Source organism: Orbicella franksi, chromosome 10, assembly GCF_964199315.1.
Source record: "Orbicella franksi chromosome 10, jaOrbFran1.1, whole genome shotgun sequence".
Lineage (NCBI taxonomy): Eukaryota > Metazoa > Cnidaria > Anthozoa > Scleractinia > Merulinidae > Orbicella > Orbicella franksi.
The window spans coordinates 16,788,899-16,810,758 of NC_138154.1; the positions used below are offsets into that span (position 1 = coordinate 16,788,899).

At 39.4% G+C, this 21,860-nt stretch overlaps 2 protein-coding genes across 3 annotated transcripts in view; one reads left to right on the top strand and one right to left on the bottom strand.

The window, feature by feature from the left end:
* LOC145499825 (histamine H2 receptor-like) overlaps positions 1 to 21,860 on the bottom strand; it is a 116,540-nt gene that overhangs the window by 20,323 nt on the left and 74,357 nt on the right. The gene's annotated exons all lie outside the window — the stretch shown is intronic.
* On the top strand, positions 1,327 to 21,802 carry LOC145499381 (DNA-binding protein RFX6-like). Of its 2 annotated transcripts, none has more exons than XM_081478900.1 (18): positions 1,327 to 3,635; positions 4,706 to 4,805; positions 8,345 to 8,468; positions 9,773 to 9,834; positions 9,971 to 10,048; positions 11,779 to 11,806; positions 12,049 to 12,159; positions 12,510 to 12,587; positions 13,241 to 13,354; positions 14,875 to 14,924; positions 15,005 to 15,105; positions 15,231 to 15,289; positions 15,681 to 15,822; positions 15,917 to 16,011; positions 16,341 to 16,458; positions 17,289 to 17,408; positions 17,708 to 18,348; positions 18,870 to 21,800. In XM_081478900.1, the coding sequence occupies exons 1-18, from the start codon at positions 3,464 to 3,466 to the stop codon at positions 19,278 to 19,280; spliced, it is 2,604 nt and encodes an 867-aa protein (XP_081335026.1). In that variant the 5' UTR covers positions 1,327 to 3,463; the 3' UTR covers positions 19,281 to 21,800. The 2 variants fall into 2 exon arrangements, with proteins under 2 accessions (XP_081335026.1, XP_081335027.1); XM_081478901.1 differs by lacking the exon at positions 1,327 to 3,635 and adding an exon at positions 3,746 to 4,630 and having other exon boundaries at positions 18,870 to 21,802.

Consider the following 21,860-nt stretch of genomic DNA (forward strand, 5'->3'; position numbering starts at 1 on the left):
TAGCCTTATGATTCTCAAAACTGAAGAAAACAAACGAGGTTTTGCGACTCAAACATACGTGCCGTTCACGTCAATTAAATAAGAAAACATCCCTGCTATTCTTTTCTAAAATGCCTTGATATTATTTCTTTTGTCATGGCTCCACTGATCAGCATTGTTCACTTAAACTATGACGCGAGTTTTGTAACTATAACAAACAGGAATCGACCTTCATTACTCATGTGTGGCTACGAAGATTTTACCATAAAAGGTATTGAGAATATTGTTGGTGATTCACGTAAGCTGCAACTGGCCTTATGAAACTTCGATTTTCCGTGTTAATTCTCGCTGTAAGCACTAACTCTTGTTTACGCCAATAGCCTGGCATCAAGTCTCGTTATCAGTTACGTTTCGCAGAGAAATTTCAAAAAGGTCAAAAGTTTTCCGATGTGGTAGTTTTAATTATTTAGAAAAAGTGAAAAACGCTGCGGGCAGTCACGTACTTCGTGACCGTGAACTGATGCAATTTATGACTTGAACACATGGAATTATCTGCATGTCCTTTTAACGAGTCTTTCCTAAATTACAATATGTCATCTTTGAGTATAAGTTTGTTTTGTCCATTTTTTCTTTCATCTTTCATAGAACTATGCCATTCTAACCAATTTATTGCTGTTGTGTTCCATTGTACTGTCATGGTTATGGCATTTTATTTTGGGTGTGGTTATTTAAATGCATGAGTACTAGCACATTATTACCGACCTTCAATGAATGAATTCAGTCAACCTACAAATCACCTTCATTTACGTGGTTTCTTCCAGCCTCCAGAAAACAAGTTACGTTTCACTAACGTGTAGCCTCCAGGGCGGGGGGGGGGGGGGGTATTCCCTTATATGGGCTATATAAGTATGTGCGGCCTCAACGGATATGATTTTTCAGCCGTTTTGGTCATAAATAGGGTATCGATTTGGCCATTTTGGTCTATAATAGGGTATGGCTTTTGTACTCTAGTCTTGAAATGGGCATATTTTTTAGAAGAAGCTACTTTTTGATCATTATCGATAAGACCATAAACAAAACCCTTCAAAAATTATGTTAAGGGCAACTGTGTCAGCCTCAACGGTCATTAACAGGGTATCGAATTGTGATAAGTTAATAAAGATAGTGAATTTTAAGCTCGGTAATGAAATGTGAAGGTAAATTGATCAACATGACACGAGCGTGGGAATTTTAGGGTATCGAATTTTTGGTCTGGTCATAAATAGGGTAGCGAAAATCGCAGATTTTGGTCATAAATAAGGCAAGGGTTTCGGAAAACTGGCCGCACACCCTCACCAAATTGTTCTTGGAGTAACCCCCCGTCCCCCTCCCCGGGGTGGTTATATCAAACATGTTTAAGTAGTCAACTGTTTCTCTACGTAGGTATTAGGGAGCTTAAGCAACGACGACGACGACACCGAGGACGACGCCGAGGACGACGCCTAATAAAAAATGAATTTATAATTTACAAGCGAAATTCGCGATTGTCTAGATCTGTTCGGTACGCCAATGGCTCTAAAAACGTGCTTGAGCTAAATATGCAACGACGGTGTTCAATTCCAAATGGAAATACGAAAAATTAGCCGTTGTCGTGCACGTTCCGTAGACGACGCAGAACTTGTTCATTTCACGTTGTTGTTTTGCAGAGGACGGCAATGAAACGTACAAAGATATATAACACACGTGCACAGCTATTGTTTTCCTCATTAAACCTTTTGTTTAGTGACGTTCTCGTTGCCGTCGTCGTCGTGGTTTGCTTAAGCTCCCTATTTCAAAGGAACTGCTGCAGGGCTGACCGAAAACATGTTTTCATCACATGCAAATTTGTATCACCGAACCTTTCCAAAAAATGTACGAATAATCCTTTGATGTTTTACTGTTCATCTATATCTACATTTGATTTTGTCGGTAAAGTCGTTAGACATCACACCAACGTTAGCTTTCTTTTAATTTTCTACAGATTTATTTTACTTTTACCAGCATGGGGTTGCTTAGTTTTCGAGTTACATTTCACTTGAATGGTTTTGTGTCATCCTGTCCCGGGGTGTGGTTTTGACTGCATGAATACTGTATCTCTTCGAGCTTCAGTGAACAAAATCACTTAACTCCTATTGAATGTTTCAAGTCGTAGTGGTCGGAATACTCCAGAATGAACTGTTGTTGACATCAGCCGAAGTGAGTGTACATGTATACTAAAGAAGAGTAGCAAATTACCATAAATTTTGTCTCCTTAAAAACTGAAAGGCCGAGGGGGTGAACCACAATGTCAACAAATTCCTAGCTATGTGGTCCGCGGCGTTCGTCATTTTTCGCGCGCAAGCGAGCGATGTTTCAGTGGCGCCATGGCACCTGCCGCCGCGTGCGTCAAACGGCGGGAAAATGACGCGTTTCCGTGTGTCGTGTGTCATGTTTGCCCACTCTGCATTTTTCTCCCCTTAAACTGGAAAGGAAGCGGTAAAAGAACATTTTCTTTAAGTATCAAGCGGTACAGGAAGACTTTTTGCCCGGGTGTAAACCACAAAGGTCTGCTCACCGACAAACCACATTAGAGTGAATTTGTGAGAGTGTCGTACGACTTAGCGCGGATTAATGTGATATCACAGCAAGACTTTCAAATAAAGTAGAGCTCCAAGCGATGCGTTTACCGTTGCAACGTGATTAAAACGAGAAGCATAGGAAAACGCGTAGACCGAATATCAGTCCGAAGTCTGCTGGCTGGTGTTTGATCAAAATGGTGCGAAAAAGGCGGCAAGAATGCTCCAACTCCGTTTGTTCCAAAAGAAACACTTTTATTTGTTAGCCAGAGTCGTACAATACAAGAAATCCGTGGCACAATCGCTTTGTGATCAAAGCCGATGCACACACAAAAGAGAACATTCAGTCGCTGTAAACTTGTTTACAATGAGATCAAACGCTGAGGGCAAAGCTTTTGTAGTCTCTTTGTTTTCAGCGGTAGTTGTCATAGCAACCAAAATCCTTTTGTTTCGGGAGGCACAAGTTCAATTAGCGCGAGTGCCGTGATTGGTCAATTGGGCACGAGAGAAAGAGATACTGATAATTATTTAATTAAGATCGAAATGCGTGGGACGAGACTTCAAATGACGTATTTTTAATACTCTCGCGACCGTTTGCGTTAATAATTTATGAATCGATTCACTAATCGTCAACAGAGTCGCAACAGGGCATAACATCCTTTGTCTTCGGCTGCGAACCTAATTTAAATTATTCACCTGGGTTGATGACTCAAGATGCTTTCACACAAATAGTCCAGCTAAGATATTTCCCCTCTCCTTCGCCTGTACTCTCGTTCACTGCATTTCTGGGCAAAAGGTTTTAAAGTTCCCTGTGGTACTTTATCTTGAGTACCAAGCTCTCCACAGGAAGTATAAACAGCCCGCACGGGTCGAATTTTACAGTTACAAACCACAGAGCGAGGTTAATCAGAATGCCGAGTACAAGAAATAGAAGCCGACTTACTGATCAATCAAGCAACAAGTTTGCCGCAAGTGATTTCGAGAAGAAAGCCCTGGCACCCCGGGTGAAAAGATGTAAACTTAAAGCGAAGAAAGCGCAAAACAACAAGAAAATCAGTGAACAATTTGACGACGAAGACGAAGGTATGGTTAAACGGGCGTATTATTTTCTGATACTACAAAAATTAATTATCTTTTGTCAATGCTTAATAAACTTTAATAGACATGGAACAAAAGTGATCTGAATTACAGAAAGGTTAAATATGTAAAGTTTTTTTCACCATGGATAGTTTTCTTCAATTATATCGACCATCACTGATTCACAGGCCGTTGCAGTCTTCCAAACTGAACTATTCATTTCATAAAGAGGCACTCAATTATATTAAGTCGTTTAGTAGGGTATACTCGAAAGTTTCGTCCCTAAGCGTTTACGCGATAAGTTACGTCACTATTTTGCCGAAGGCTAAACATGTTCTGATTCATTCAGACTGAATATTTTCGTGAATGCTTTTTGTACAAGCGGTGTAAGCTGCCTTGACCAATTGACCATTAGTTCTTTAGAAGTTGTACGTTCTGTAAAAGCTATTTAAGTTACGTCGATAATCCTTGTTATTGTACGTAATTGCCCTCTGGAGAGTCAAACCTGGCTGATTCAAATTCCCCTGCACGAAAAGTTTGGAGTGTCGAACTTGCCTGCTTGACTGCTCGCAGCCGACCGCATTGTAATGTTTTGAAAATGTTCTCGTCTGAGTTCGTAACAACAGAGGTCAAGCCAAGAACGCGAGCTGACCAAAAAGCGTGAAAACAAAAGCGATCATCTGCTGGAATCATGGAAAAGTGCACGAAGCGTGTAATACGCATCAGACGACAACGCGCTGAGTTGTCGTTCAGCCTCAAAGAAAGGATTACCTGTCAGAATTGAGAGGTTTCACGATAAATGACCTATCATTGTCCCGGCTTAATATTGAAGCTGCTTCCACGGTGATTTGGTTGTGATAGATGGGCCTAAAACCCACCAAAACTCACGGAACTCAAGTTCAAGTTCATTTTAGAGCACGAAGGATTGTCTGCTTGTGCAGCGCGCGAAATGGTGAAGTCGCGTCGTACCACTTCATGCAAGAACAAAGAAAATGAAGCTTGTAAGTGGCGCGCGATGAAAGCACCGATTTGTTCGTTTCCGTCTTGTTGACAGATCTGTTTCGCTCTCCACACAGGCGTCGAGTTTATAATGAAAGAGAGCAAGTCGAGAATATCCCATGGAAATTCAGCTGCTCCGAAAACGAAGAAGGAACAGCTCACGGAAACATTATTGTGGTAAGTTTATGATTTCCTGTGGAGGTGTTGGCCGCAACTTTGCGCCTCAGCATTTCAAAAAACGTTTCAAGTGCCGCTTGAAGATTATAATTCACACTTTCAATCCTTCTTTATGCCCAGTTATTAAGAATTAGAACTGGTCAGCTTTCTTTCAATTCAACAACAGTTTATTTTAATGGAGTTAAGGTGCAAGAAATTTGAAGTGGAAATCGCAAAACACTTATTATTAAAAGTGACTTTGCTGCTGCTAGAATCGTAGATTTTGCATGCTGTAATACTGGAGCTCACACGAATTTGGAAAGTTCGCAAACTCGGTTTAAGTTTTTAAAGAAACCCATTCGTGTTCGCAATTTTTTAGCTGACGCAATTGCAACACTCGTTTAGTAGAAGTTGACAAAAGTCTTGTCTTGATTTATTCTTTTTTTCGAGCCGTGTTTACAGTAAACACAGTGTTTTCATCCCATTTGCATGTCACTTTAGTCTTGGCGTTTTGAGCAACACCGATATCACATTTAAACGGTTTTCGTGCTATGTTATCTGCTTTGATAAATTGCTTGGATATGATATGATGATATACCGTATTTCCTTTTAGGCAAAAGGCTAACGAGCCTTCACACGCTTTCAAACAGCGTCCGGAAATTCGGCGGAAGATTAAATTCAAAAATATACAATGGGACACAAGTAAATTTAGGTGTAGTAACAGTGTGAACTACAAACAACAGCAATTGCTGCTTTCAATCTTCAAAGAGGGAATCGTTTTAGCGATAAGCCAGGCTTCCACATTTATTGACCTTGAGGAGCTGTTAATTAGCTTTCTTGAAATGCTAGATACCCTTGAAAGTTCTATTTTGGTCTTCTCGGCAAACTGTAGTTCTGTAGCTGTCATTTAAAGTAAACTCTGTCAGCCGTAAAATAGATGAATATTTCTCGACTCAACAGCTAGTAAGGCGATAAACAAACAGTGCTTTTAGGCCTTTCATCGAGTGACGTTCATAGTGGAAAAATGATCATAGCCGGACAAAAGCCTTGACGCACTCGAAGGTTTGGAATTGATATCGGCTGATGTCACCCTGGCAGAAAATACGCGAAATATTTTTACAGAATTGTGCAATCCGGGATTCTGAAAATATTTATCCTCGTTTAATGCGTTTCCTTTTGAGAAAAATGCTTTTAATAATATATTAACGAAAATACCATTAGAGAGCTCATATTTCCAAAATGTTTTTAATTGGTTTAAGAAGTTAAAACCATTTTTTTCGCGCCCGGGCTTTATAAAACTCCAACACAATTCACAACTTTTAAATAAGCTTTTATTTCTCTGTAATACCCTCGCGACACTCGAACATTTCAGCATTTAGCAGACGAAGTTGGTGATTAGTCCAATTGGACAGTGACCACCTGTTGATTTTATTCGCCGGAATTGGTTTTAAATTTTAAAACTGCTCCTAGTACGTGACAATTTTAGAACCTAGGACCTGGGATTTCTACTTGGATCGAGAGTTTGTTGACATCAGGACGCAGTTCCATTGACTCGCTTAACCGACAATTAAAACGTTGCGGTTACATTCGATGGAATTGTCGATCTAGTTGTGGATACCTTCAGGTACTTACAAAAGACCGGAAAACAAATTCTTGAACCCCTTGGTGGCCTCAGGGATCTAAATTGAACACTCGAAATGTAAATTCTTCCACACCTGCATTTGAAGGTTTGCGGTGTGGTTGGCTGTCTGCGGTAATCAAAATAACTTCACGAAAAGTAGAATCTCGTTCTATAAGCCCAACAAAAACTCGTGAAATTGGTGAAAACAATTTTCTGATTCGAAATGTAGTTTGCTTTTTTGTCAAAATTGGACGTTGCTTGACAAAAAAATCTTCAACAGTACGTTTAATTACTCTTCTTTAATGCAATCAGGTTCAATTAGCGGCTTTATATCCGCTTATTGTGGTCTTCCCTATGACGTAGTGGTTTTTTTAACAGACTCAAATTTTTGCAATGAATATATTTTTATCGAAGATCGACGTATTTGTTTGCCGTCAAGTGACTTTCCTGAAGAATTGTTTAACTGTCGAGAGATCCTTAATTTAGCAACTTAGAACATTGCCTTCTGATCTCAAAGCGATCACAAATCCATTTTTTCAAGGGATCAGAAAAATCGAAAATACTAAGCGAGAATGATTTAGTTTAAGACTGAACGCAACACTCGTAAAGACGTAGCGTGTAGAACTTGTTTATGTCTGGTCTGGGGTCGCCGAGATAACTCGCGCTTTCCAATTGATAACCGACACTTGAACGAAGAGATTAGCCTGTGCGTGTTTCCATTACTGCTCAATTCTTGATCATCTTGATTCTAAAGGTCGGAAAGGTTCCTTGTTATAAATAAATAATGACATAGCCCTTTAGCGTGTCCACTGTTTGTTGTTTGTATCAAAGCCTGAAATTGAGCCACCTCGCCTGCTGCTAATGCTCACAAAAAATTTCAAAAACTGAGCAGAGTGCAAACAGAGTCTAATCAATGGAAATAAAAAGAGAGTATTATCCCGAAATTCCTTGAGATTTCTTAACCCTTCCAAGGGCATTCCCGTTCCCGAGGACCCCGCTTCTCGAGTCCAAACTAAAACGAAGGCTCTGGAAAGAACAGCGCTGCAAACTATAGTCTCTTGGCGCATGCGCAGACGATCTTTGGTGCATCACGTCTTTTGTAAGTTTGTTCATGGTCTTGAACAAAGATTATGTGACGTTTCTAAGTTATCTGCGCTGTCAAGCTAAGCAGTGTTTCGCGCAACTCTTTTGCCTGTCGGTATGAACAATTGCGCGACAAATACTGAAAAATTCGCAGACATGCATTGTGAAGAGTTAACTTGACTCTACTTTGTGAAACACTTTTTACGGGCTCAGTTGCACCTTTACTGATTAAACTGATGACATCTGTTTTATACCAAGAGATTAATCTCTTGTTTAAACCAACAACTTCTTGTATCTTGCAAAATTGCGAGATGAATTTCAACAATAATATTGCTCACTGTAGCAGTGCCTTTTTGGACAGATGCAGTGACGTTCCTGCCCCCTGTTTGTTGTTAAATCGCAAAAACCAACCTTACAGTTTTTTTCCCCCTTCACTATAAACCAGTGTATTTCATTGAGGGTTTTTCCTATGGCCGTTCTTGTACGAATAAGTGACCAGTTACCACAGCAGCACAAGTCGTGCTATACACCAATCACTGTGAACCACACATGGGTGTAGTACGACTTTTGTTTGAGCAGCGTTTGTAAGATTTAAGGGACGCAAGATTGAAGGAAATCCATCGCTAGACTTACAGCAGTATTTTGAGTTATTTTGGCCACGTACAAAATTACCTGTAAATTTTAGGAAACCTGAAAATAATATTTTACTAAGATAGAAAAACACCAAAGACATAATTTTAAACCATAAAGGAACAAGAATTGTGAAGGATGGAGAGGATTGACACGGATTGCAAACGGCAAACTTTTCCAGATCTGCAAACCGTGACGTAGCTTTTTTTTTTTTTCCTTTTTCTAGGCTTGAAGAGAATTATGTGATGTGTGAAGGTGTGTGTCTTCCTCGCTGTATTCTTTACGCTCATTACCTGGATTTCTGCCGAAGGCACAACGTTGATGCCGCCTGTGCCGCCACGTTCGGGAAGGTAAAGAAATTTGCTTTATTGAGTTAAAAATTTTGTCCTCCCTCTTGTTTCTGTTCTCATTATGACTGTCAACGGCCTTTTCGTAGAGGCTTATTCCAGTGGTATTTCAGAGAATTTACGTTTGGTTGGCGGTTAGGCTGAGGTTTGTTCATGAATACAACTACCATGATTCCCTGCAAGCGCGCCTCATAGAGGGAACTGGCCATTAGTACGATAAAGCTCGTGCAACAGGCTCAACCGATCAGATAAATTATTTTCATTGGCCAATAGGATGCGGTGAATGAAAACAAATCGTGATCTGTTTCTTGGGACTGAACCCGCGGTTACATTATGTTTTTTACTATGATCGAGTTGTCATTGCTTTCATTCAGCCATAATTTCACCAGCTCGCATTTGATTACGTTTTGAGCACTAGTTCCTTCGCTCTGATGCAGTACTAACGCTCAAAAAGAAATATCAGTTGCTAAAATAAGAAAGAATAGCGTCGAGCGTAATTAACTTTTTGTTCAAAGCAGACCACATGTCTCATTATAATTTGCACTTCTTCTTGGAACTACTTTAAGTCGTGTTACTAGTTTCCACAGAAAGTCTTTCGGTTATAAATTGGAAAAGGAGCCACGCGAGAACGAAATATGATTGCTATCACATTTCGTCTTTACGATCCTTCTGCTCTGGAAGAAGTTGAATCTTAATTCTGAACAATTGCATTTAAGCGTTGCTTCGCCTTAATTATTTTAATAAAGATTTTTCGCAATTTGGAAATGAACTGTTTCCACACGAGAGAATGCCTTACTGATGAAAGACGTACAAAAACAGGTCGAGTGAATTTGACACCCTTAATAATTGTGCATTGGTTAAATTAGGCTTTTCGAATGTACCCAGTGCATGTATTTTAAACTACAGTTGTTGTTTTTTTCATGGCTCCAAAATTATGGAAAACTTTCACGACCATTATCCGCTGTTTTGTTTTGTTTTGTTTTCTTATTGTTCGATCAGTCTTTGGGACTATTGAGAGAAACATTGTTTTCGAATGATTTGGTTAAATGGTATATTCCAATAACTGTTAGGTAGTTCAACCAAAAAAACGGGGCTGAGCAAAGTATTCTAGAAGGATATATTTTGCCCGTTGTAATCGTCGATCAGTCAATAAGCTCCGGAAAACGAGTCTGTTTGTTTTCTAAAGTTCTTTAGGTATCTGTTTCCAAGAATTCCCTTTGAGAAAGGCATATACTTAGCAAAATATTTGTTAAGTTTATGAAACAACCTGAGACTATCCTAATGAATATTATTCTTTTTACTTGTAGACGATACGACTGAAATTTCCTCAACTAACAACTAGAAGACTTGGGACTCGCGGCCATTCAAAGTAAGTTGTCATCAACTGGAATTACTTATCATTTGAATCGCTAATGAGCTCTAAGATGGCGATTATTTAAACGAGCACTTGGCTAAATATACAACAGCATCGACCCTCTCGAATTAATCCTTTTTCATCTTTTTAGATATCACTATTACGGTATTGGCATCAAGGAATCGTCGGCTTATTATCATTCAGTGTACTCAGGCAAAGGTTTAACAAGGTAAGGAGATAATTTTCCGTATTGCCTTCTTGCCATGCAATATTAAACGACATGTCGCCGCTCGTTGTAATTAAATGGACCACCGTGGAAGAATAGGGTTTGTTTGTTGAAGAGACAAAAGATGCGCCGGTCCTTTCTTATTGAAAATTTGTAAGGGATGAAAAAACGGAAATTTGGAAATGTAAACTGTACATACTGTAAAAAAATATTGCAGCGTTAATGCTTTAAATCTGCTCTCTTAGAACTGAGTTGTTGAGAAACGGGAAGTTTCTCTGGGTTTTTTTGCACCACCAATGTTGAAGAGTATTTCTGCACATGGAATAAAAGAAATCTTTCATACATTTAAGTTCAGTTATTCCTTTTGACACATTTTAAATTAAGGAGACTGTAAATCAAAGCCAGTTATTATTAAAAGAACAATGCAGCACTAAACATGGACGGACGACAAACTGAACTGATAAAGGCGTTTAAAAATAGAAAATGTAACTCAACTGAAAATGAACCGGAGCATGCTCACAAATTGCAACTTTTATTGTTGAAAGGACAGAAAATTTCAGATCAGATAGGAAGTATAATGTGTAGGTTCAAGGTACAATATATCCGCCCTGTAAGCTCTCTTAAGCTAGGAATGCAATCTCTTGATAACCTTTTTTAATAAGAGTGAGACTTTATTAAAAAAAAAATACCGTTTATCCATTATTCATGAAAAGTGGCTTTTCACCTCACCAAAAATTAACACTAGTTGTTTTAGCTCTCTGGTTTAGCTTTGTGTTTTCGAATTCCATTTCTTTTAAATCAAAATCAAACGTTTACTATAAGAACTGTTTGGTTTGTGGTCTGTTTTTCCAACGCTATTGTAACCATCTCCTCTGTTTATATTTAGGGTAGGGCTTTTTTAAATTTTCTTTTGTAATCGGGTTATTAAGCAAGCTTTGACTGTTAACATTCGAATCACTCTCGAACTGTCAAAATAAAAAGGTTACCTCGCCTCAAGTCACGAAAAGAAACTCGATACAACGAAGAGAAACAAAGGGTGGAAGCACTTCTGCTTTGTTTTATTCATGTACAAAGCCCGTAACGCCGCCGTTTTAGAAATCGTTATTATTTAAAGTATCAACAGTTACTTGTTAACTTTCCCGCCCACGCATAGAATTGTATTCTGATGTGCCCGTGGATTGCTAAAAGTTACTACATGTAATAAAGATTTGCCAACATTTCTTGGTGCTGATGGTTTACCACTGACTGACCTTATATCTTTTAACGCTCGTTAGTTTAGAACAACATCTCCAACGAGAGCAAAGCTATGGGCACCGTGACATTTTGAAAGAAGCAAATTTAGAATGTATTTGAATGTTTATTAATAGCAAAGCACTTTACAGAGGAAATTCCCATGCAGTGTTCATCTCTCAAATTCGTTCGTTAAAAGCGTAGGTAAATGTATTTGTGTTCTACTAGAAGAGCGGAAAGAAACCGGTTAACCGCGTTGTTTGTTAAATTTACATTCAAGCAAATTATAACTGAATGTTCTCTGCCTTGAGCCAGCGTATACGTCAGTGGTAGTGATACCTCGTGTTCAGTTACATGACAACTAGTCGGTGAATATCAAGTTTAACCAGTTGAAATCCATCGATTGACGTGCTTGCCAAGAGAAACTGGTTTAACCTGATTTTTCTATAGAAAGTCCTTCACCCAGTGATATACATTTTTCTTTATTATCTTGTTTCAAACAGATTTTCTGGTTCAAAAGTAAAGAATGAGGTAAGGAACTGATGTTAAAAACCAATCTTAACAGCACAAAAAGAGAAAACACTTTTGACTTGGTGTTATAACGAACATCCATAATTTTGTTGAAACTTTTCTAACCAGGCACGGGTGAGGTTTAGCTGTGTTTGAGTGATGTATTTTATCCCTAGTGTTTACCTTTCTTTTTTTTTTTCTTTTCCCTTTCTCTATCGTATCGTTTACCATAACACTTTTGCTTTATTTTTCTTTTTGCGCAGGGTTCATTTTCAATTCGGAAATATTCACTCAGCTCCAAAACTGGAACATTATTACCCGATTTTCCAAATCCAAGATTACTGGAGCTACCGGAAGACATTTCTCTTGAAAAGGTGAGATCCTACAATATCACAATCTTCGTTAAATTTACCGCTGCTTCTTTCCGACATCTTATTGGCTTGAATTGATCACATGACGAAATAGCACTTATCTAGTAATAAGACCGACTGTTGTTTCTTCTCATAGATCAGCTATTTTATGAAAGAAGCTCGCATGCTGGTCGTCATGACAACGAATGACATAAAATGCTTTTGACCCAAGCAGCGTGTATCAGACAAAAAAGTATTGAGATCCTGCAGACGGCAACTGAAACTCAGATGCCTAAAGTGAACAAGCAGGGTACCTTTCTTCGTACATTTGTTGTGCTACAAGAGTGTAAATATTTCTGACTGTTTATTTTCAGGTTGAAACGTTCGTGGTGATGTACAAGACTCACTGTCAGTGCATACTGGATACTGCCATCAACGCTAATTTTGACGAGGTACGCAATTGCGTCCACCTAACCCAACTCCTCAGTGTGGAAATTAGTTTTGTGTCTGCTTTATTCGCTGATGTAATTGTTCGAGAAAGCCTTGCACTTGCGCAGCCAATCAGATGCAAAACCAAAACTAGCTGTGATTCAGCTTGCTCCGCTTTTCCAGCGCTTTTTCTCTCGAATTCCGGTTGGTTACTTCACTGCTCTTTTTCTCGCTTTATTAGTGGCTGTTACAGTTGTTTCTTTTGTTTTAGTTTAAGCCTTAACCCTGTTTTTTCAAAATACGCTTCTGATTAATCGAAGAGAAAATTTAACAAAATTGAAGGACAAAACAGTCTGAAAGTCGCTTTGTTAATTTGTATGAGGCGTCATATACAACGCAAACTTGGTCCAGCGAAATGTCGTTTTAATTTAAATAAGAAAATTAGTCGTCATTCTTTCAATAGTGCTCTGTATCGGTTATTGGCCAGTTTTGGTGGGAAGGGTACGTGGTTTTATGATATCTTCATGTCGTTAGAATCGGTCGATGTGTTTCACGAGTATCAATGGTGAGATTAGAATGCTATAGGATTTAAAGATTTGTTTTGTTCTACTTGATATGTTTTGGTTTCTGGTTGTAATACCGAACTTGACGAAATGGTATCTGCTTGTCATTTCAGATAAAAAATTTCCTCCTTCACTTTTGGCAAGGAATGCCAGATCATCTTTTACCGCTGATGAACACGGAAGTTGTTGCTGATGTAGTTTGTGTGTGTGATTCAATTCTCTACAAGGTAATGAGATGAGCCCGTACTATCATAGGAAGTGGACTCTTTAAAACGCCAGAATACAGAGCTTAAGTAAACCACGACGGCATCGGCGTCGGCAACGAAAACGCCACTAAATCAAAAGGTTTAATGAGCAGAACAAAGGCCGTGCACGTGCGTTATAAATATTTGTACTTTTCTTTGCTGTCCTCTGCAAAAAACAACAACGTGAAATGACAAAGTTCTGCGTATTTAGAGAACGCGAACGACGGCGGCTAAGTTTTTCGGATTTTCATTTGGAACTGAACTCTGGCGTTACATATTTAGCTTGAGCAAGTTCTGAGACTAACAGGCGCACTGATCAGATCTAGACAATTGCGAAATTCATAGGTAAAATATAAATTCATTCTTTACTAGGCGTTGTCCCCGGAGTAGCCCCCGTCATTGCTTAAGCTCTCTCCAAGGTCTTTACGTCAACAGGAAGGCATACGTCCTCGCGAAACCTACGGAAAACGAGTTTGTATTCGAAGTTGCAAGATAATGGCTGGTTTGCAGTGTCACGCCATCAAAAATAAAAATCATAACCATACAATAAATTAAGTCAAGAAGCTGGGATATGAAAGATGATTGATATGTAGACAACCTCGCCAAGATTTAGGTCTGTGCGGTTTTTCATTCTCCCGTTACGTTATTCGGAGAAGTGTTTCACTCAAATTTATAGATCTTTGTGTGGAGGCGCCATGTTTGTGCCCCTCGGAGGGACACAAACATGGCGGCCGTAAAGTGACAGAAGCATCTGTCATCGAGTTTTGCCACTGAAACGAAAAAGTATTACTCTAGAGTTCCGACACATTAAAATCAACACTTCTTATAGAGCAACAACTGTTTAGTTAGCAAAAACTTGAGATATAACTCATCTTTTTGAATACTCGAGAGCCTTATCGGGCCGCCATTTTAATGTCACACAACGCATAAACTTGGAAATTCAAACCTTGCTCTATTACATAATGAGAACCCTGTCGAGCTTAAACGCTGCAAAACGTCAAGTTATTAGAGGGTCTTACATCTGATGAAACTAAAACTTCAGAAGGATTGGTTATTTCTTATTTTGGAAAATGATGACTTCACATGAAAAGCGGCAATATGCATTTCATAATTTCCGTTAACTATAACGGGAACTTTGAAAACCAAACAACTTAAAGTAGATAACGTGACATAGAGAGGGTAAAACTAGGTATTTGTATTGATAAAAACTGATTTAGTTCTGGCCCTCGTACACAAATAGTTTAAAAATAATGAACATTCCCAAGTTACATTGTTTTCTACCTATCGTGAGGAAAAGATTTCAGTCATTACATACCATTATGTTGGGAGGCTGGATTTTAGCAAAGTTTGCTCAGTAGCATTTTGGAAGGATACGATGGGCCTTTCACTCAAACTCACTCAAATGTTTCTTTTGCATAATGTAATATATAAGTAATTTTGAGTGTAGGAACTCTCTTTGTAAAAAACGAAGGGTAAATAGAATATGTTGCTGTCTCTGTCAGGTTTTAATGGATGTTCTTGTGCCGTCCACGATGCAAGATGTTCCGGAGGGGTAAGTACTGTGCTCAAATTTTAAATACGTTCTGAGTTCAATCTAGTGTTCTGATCAATTACGACGATTTGTCGTTCCAGACTTCTCGCTGATATCAGGACGTTTGCGAGACATCTGGAGTCCTGGGTACTAGCTGCAACAGTTGAGCTGCCAGATTATCTTAAAATGGGAAAAATTCAAGGTGTGTTGAGAATGTGCTTTTTTAAAATTAATAATCTACATTTTTTGTAACCGGATTCTTATTAGATCTACACACCTGTTTTTCTCCAACTAACCATGTTTCTCTTTTTATTTATTCAACTGAAGCTGTGAGACGTTTTGTTCAGTCACTGAGAAGGCAAACATCTTTCTTACATCTTGCACAGGTAAGATAAGGCGATAACTTTGAAGAATGTGTGAAAAAGCACATTAATCTTCAGATTTCTATTGTTCTATTCAAAATTCTACTTTATTTAAAAAAGAACCGAGAAAATCTTATTTTTCAATTAAGCGACTCATTGAATAGGCTTCCTTGACTATTACGCTTACGGAACAAAAGATAACGGGATCGATGACAGGAGCTGGGAACGGACAGTTTTAAAAGGGGCACAATTTAAAGATCAAACGAGTTAGAGATTTAAGTAACCTAATTTTGAGAGATTCAATGCATTTTAACATCGTAATTCCTGGGTTGAAAACACGATAAAAAGAGAAATGGCAGTCTAAGAGTAGTGCAAACTGCTCAAGTTACTAATATTATCTTTTAATTTGTTCCAGACTTCACGTCCCGTTTTAGCGAACCAAGAAGTTGTTGATCACATGGTGAAAGATATCGAGAAACTCGATAACGGAGGCACAGGGCGACCAGCACTGTGTACAAAAACTGAAAAAGACTGCGAGGATGGATTTGACAATGAATGTAAGCAATAGTTTGGACACCAACTTTGTTTGCTCCAGCAGTTAATTTTTCCGCCTCAGAAATAACCTTTCAATTCCTTTATTTTAATTTTTAGTTCTTCAAGATTTTGTGGATCTTTTGCGGGAACAGGCGCCTTTGGAGTCGTACGTAGAATGGCTAGACAGACTGGTCGAGACGAAAATCATAAGGGTAAGCTCTTATAATGTGTTATTCACGTGACATGCACGTGATATGTGACATGCATCGAAGTGCACGTGATATGCACGTGATATAAAATGATATGCATGTGATATACACGAAGACCGACGTCATCCCGTTCGTGTATTTCGTCATATACCTGCACTTTGATGGTGCTTTGGAAAAGTAGCTAAGGATCGAATACCGAAAACAGAGTATTTTACTTTAATACGAAAAGTCGTTACCTCTGGAGGTTAAACACGTATTTTTAAAAAAATTATGAAGAATGTGATAGAAAGGTGCATTTTCACTAATGTTATCTATTTGTCATCCTTTTACAGCCCTGCGAGGGAACTGGTGACGACTTTAAGAGTAGAGCCCAGGAATTCCTTTTAAGATGGTCATTCTTGGGAGCGAGGCTAATGCACAACTTGACCCTCAACGCCTCGTCATACTTTGGTTAGTGCTACGGTATTTACTTTGGTTTATGGCTGGGCGAGTTGTCGATTCTTATAATCCATTACAAAGCAAGTTACTTTTCCGATTATCAATAAGATCGCAAAGAATAGTAATATCAGTTCTAAATGGTGTTAAACTCTCACTGAGTCTCTCTGCCAATGAGTTGTGTGATGGAACAACAACCACGACATCCTCGCAGTCTCATCAATACTGTTGATCCTAACAGTATGCAGTGTGTGCGTTTTGTACGGGAATGTATTAACATGTTAAACATGTTTAAAAGTGGCTTAACTAAGAAAAAAATAGTTGCTCATACCGTGCACACTCCACAACCTAACCAGGCAAAAACGTGTTTGATTAAAAATAAAATTGAAGAAATCTTAACCTGATTAGTCTGAATGGGGTATAAGAGCTTTTCCGTAGCTTACTAGATAGAGAGACCGCCTGGTATCTGGGAGGTCATTGGCTCAATTCTCTTTGGGGACTGAGATGTGTTTTGTTCCAAGCTAGTGACATGCTGGAAATTTCATCTTCTGTATTTTCACCAAGCATGAAACACTGTCTCTCGTGTTTGATATATTACTTGAAATTTACAATTTTTCATTATTTATCCAGAAAATAATTTTCTCTTTTCACTAGTTTGCCTGGCCAGGGTTGTTCGAAAGGTGTATAATGCTATCCGCTAGATAGATCATTATCCAGTGGATAGCGTGGTTTGTTTTGTCAACTCTTATCCACTGGATAGTGATTCATCCCGTGGATCCACCTTTCGAACAACTGGGGCCAAGTCTTTTTCAGCCCTTTGTCTTACGTTTTCTTGCCATTTTCAGGTTCATTCCACCTCATCAGAATGCTTCTCGATGAATACATGTTGCTCGTCATCGAAACAAAATTCTATAACGAGACCGAAGAGAAGCTACAGGAAATGTTGGATAGACACTTGAAAATGGGTAAGTGGTGATTTTTATTCAGAGCAGCAGATGATCTAGCTCGATGTTAGGGCGTTATCCGTTGGTAATATTTTGCCTTTTGGATTCACAACATGACGATGTTGTAATATTCCAAGATTCTTATCTTCTTTGCTTATCTGCTGTAGCACATTTCGAAACGGTTTTTTTATTCCGCTTATAAGCCCACCCGGATATAAGCCCATCCAAAACCCCTTATGAAGTTGTATATTAGTGGCAGTTTACGGTATTACAATGAAAGGCAACGAATGATGTTTTTCTCTGTTATTTCTTTTTGTTAGGCGAAGGAGTCGACAAAGATAACTCTCCTCTTCGCGTGCAGACTGTTGTCACAAAAACCAAGTTTACCGTTCCCGACAGCGTTGTTCTAAACGGTGGCAAATTGCCTCCCAAAGTGGAAATCATAGAGCCTGAATACACCGGCAAACCGTCCAATCGCAACAAGCGAACAAAGTCACGTGACCAGTTAAACGGCCTGAAACCGAGACCCAAGAAACTCTCAACTCATCGTCTGAGCGCATGCTCTATGATAAGTGAACCGATGTCCCCAGCAATGAACGGGTTCCCGCCAACACCGTTGGAGTCGTCCGCCTTCATTATGCCTTCCCCTAAGGAGAATTTCTTCCCTGGTCACAATGGAATGCCTCAAGCGCCCGTGCTCACGCCTCCCGTTTCGCCAGCGGTGTCAACAGGGTTACCTAGGAACGCATTGGGAAGCAGCAACTTCTCTCAAGTGACGTACACAGCTCTGGGTGAGAAGAAGCAACCATGGGGATACCCCATAAATGGCGAAGTAAACCCTTCATCTGAGGTGATTGACAGCTTAGTAGCGCAACACTTCAACAGCTGTGGACTGGGAGGATTCGTGGCGCCAACTCGGTACCAGGCTCCAGCGACCAGCGAGAGCTGTTTCATGAACAACGTAAGTGTAACTATCGTTTTTATAATTTGGGATCAGTCATCTTGCATCAGATAACCTTTCCATTTTTTTTAAACAACAGCTAGTGCTAAATTCGGATTAAAATTCTTTCTCAGGATGTTCGTTATAAGTAAAGATAATCGTAAGAATGCGAGTGCATTAAGGATTTATACTACTCGTGATATTTGAAAATTCTCTCAAAATTGCACGAGCCTTTCGGCGAAGGCGATTTGAAAGAATTTTCAAATACCACGAGTAGTGTTAATCCTTAATCGCTGGAGCTTTGATACGATTACTTATTTCTGAAATGACCGAGAAAATTAGGAACGCGCGCGCGTTAATTTACACCGTAGTGGAAATAAAATATTAATGATAAATTTGCCAGCTCTTAACCTATCATAATGAAACAGTTTTCTCAGTCATATAATAAAGTGATAATTTGTTGGGGTTATCCCACATGGAATGTCACGTTCTGTTTCAGGCTTTCCCGTTATCATTACTAACTGTGTTTACTGACCTTTCAGGGCTATGCCCGCAACCCGGAGTACGTCCAAAATGGCGCGGCTCATACTGCTGGTGGTCATGGTCCCCTACCGTATCACCCCATGATGACCTCTGCGAACACACCCTACCCGCACGTAACGCAAGCCTACTACATGCCTGTAACGCAACCTCCGTCACGCACCCACATTGAGCACGTGACCACTAGCGTAGAAGTCCCGATGATGGCTTGTAACATAGTTTACTCCGAGGCATCAGGAATGTTGGATGAGGGGGTGGGGGTCGGGGATCACGCAGACGAAAACGATGAGTACATCAACATGACTGTTCATAAGCTTTTTAACGGCGACTGTGAGTTGGAAAAAATGGACTGCGTTGATGAACCAGGAATTCTTCCCTCCATAAATTCACTTCTTACAGAAGCAGCCATATAGATCGCATATGAGAAAGTAGTTTATTACAAATGTACAGAGAGATTCAGAAAATATTTTTGCGACTTGTTCAATTTATATAAATTTTTAATATGATACTTTCTGGTAACTTTGGTTAGCTGGTTTTTCTTACGTTTTAGAAGAAACAAATAACACGGGAAATATAAATTGCTAATCCATAGAAATGTATTTTTGAAAACAACGAAATTACTTCTGTTTATGTTAAAATTAAGAAATACAAAGAACAATTTGTCCTTTTTGTACAGAAAGGAAGAGCTTGCCTCTCATACCAAGAATTAACGTAATCACTTTAAAATTCCGTTTGCGCTTGATTCTTCTCCGTCTCTGAAACTTCTGGGAATTGATGTCCGCACGTGAGGGAAGCCTGACATTCAAATAGGAATGATGACGTGGTCAACGGAGGTCCGTGAGGTGCTCTGATTGGTTGGTTAGTTCTGTATCAACCAATCAATTTTTCGTGTTGAATGTCAGACGTGTTGCGCGCGAGGAGAGGCATGTGTTTACTTCTCGTTAACTTTCTTGGGTGACTGTCTGCACAAACAAGGACAAAACGGTTTTCTATTTCCATTAGGAAATAATATAAGACACCCATAGGAGTACGTTTCAGCGTTTTCACAGAATTATAGAAACAGGCCTTAATCTGTTCAACTGTGTGTAATCGGGCTCTCGCTGGTTTTGTTCCTTATGTCGAAAATGAGAAAGAAATTTGTTTTATTTAGCCACCAAACAGATTCGCAGGAAAATAGTTATTCGTCGATTTTTATCACTGATACAATAAACAGCGCTCGAAATGTCAAATAAGATGAAATTGCTCTCCCGATTTCCCCATACTCGCTAAATTGCTTTCCACTCAATTGTGAAAACCACACCACTGTTAATCTGGGGCTTGTGAGTTCGCATTTTCACATCTACGTCATGGCTAATTCGGCATAGTTGTTTAAGACGCAAATATGCTCATTTCCATGTGTCGATTTTGATTTATATAGTTACATATGTCATGTTGATAATTGATAATAAGTATTAATTAATTCTAAAAGAGGACCGAATGAAAATGATTAAATTAATTAGAAGGATCTACTCATCGTCTTGGTACAATACACATTCTGTAAAATAGAAAATACAATGAAACGATATATTTTCATAATGTAGCAGGTTTAACGTTGTAAATATTTGAACATTTTATATATGGCTGTTTTGTTGATAAACATGTTTTTGTACGCGAAGTTTAGGCTAAATGAAGTTCTATTTTGTAGACGAAGAAATCAAGAAATATATTGTTAATAAAATTGAAACTTATTGATTGGACAAAGTTTAGTTACTTGTGAACTTAAAATCTAACTGGATATTACGACAAGAACGTTTATTTAGAACTATTCCACGATAACTTTAGTCTTTTTTCTGATGTAAAAAAATCTTTAATTCAAGAGGAAACATCAGAACTGGAATTGAAAGTAAACTCTGCGTCCCAGAAGCCGCGATCCTTTGGTTAGAAACCGAAAACCCGCGGTCACTGGGGGAACGAGATTGCTGCCCGTGGACCAAAGGAGCCCCTATAGATCAGTTGACCGGTCAGTGGACTACAGACTACAGACTGCAGACCGGAGGTAAAACGCAGACTGCGGACTGCACACTGCAGACCCGGGGTAAAAATGCAGACTACAGACTTTTAAGTATATGTCGAAATATAAATCTAAATATCATTTCGTCGGCAACATCCAGAAGACATCACGCCAACTCGGAAACATTATCGATTGCTAATCGTAAGAAGGGTTATTCAGGCTAATCACAGCGAAAGTCTACACTCAAGTTAGCCTGAATATCACTCAGGTTAGCGTGAATAACGCTCTCATGGGTAGCATGTTTACGGTTCGCTTTATTTCGAGCACAACTGTACTCCCCGCTTGAAGAGTTTCTTATCCATCTCAGCTATACCGCAGTATTTTTTCAAATTCTCCCGGACAGTTCGGCGGTGGGCGCGCCAGGCCCATTTCTTTATGTTAAAGAGTGGATGACGCTATTCATCGGATAACTAACGTATCCAGTGGATCAGTGTTGATAAAACAAACTGCGCTATCCACAAGACAGTGATTGATCCAGCTAGATAGTGTTATCCACCCTTTAAAGATTTAGTCACATGGTGATTAGTTGTGTCGTAGAAAACTCAAACCGCTCTAGACAACTACTAGGCCGTACGGCTGGGATACAAATACTATAGCCACGTGCGAAAAAGCGTCTGAACACCTCTTCACATTGTTCAAGGCGTAAGTTCCGCGACGTCAGTTCCACGATCAGACGTTTCCGATCGCAAAGTGACACATGCACGCTTACATACTAGCTATGCATCACTTCCTCGTGGTATAACGTAGAATATCCCACGTATATACCAGTAGTCCCCCTTTTGCTTAGTCTGTCGAGCGAGACCGTAAAAAAACGGCGAGGAAAACATGGCCACGAGAAATCCTGGGGGCCAGACGCGCGCGTGCCCCCAGGAGTCGCACGGCCATTTTTCTCTCGCGGTTTTTTTTTTTTTTTTTCGCGTCACGCACGACGGACTAAGCGAAA

Bases quoted from the DNA above. Each gene is read 5' to 3' on its own strand.
- LOC145499381 (XM_081478900.1), top strand. From the start codon at position 3,464: ATGCCGAGTACAAGAAATAGAAGCCGACTTACTGATCAATCAAGCAAC. The intron at 4,806-8,344 runs GTAAGTTTATGA...TCCTTTTTCTAG, and splicing joins CTCACGGAAACATTATTGTG to GCTTGAAGAGAATTATGTGA. The intron at 15,823-15,916 runs GTAAGCAATAGT...TTTAATTTTTAG, and splicing joins GGATGGATTTGACAATGAAT to TTCTTCAAGATTTTGTGGAT.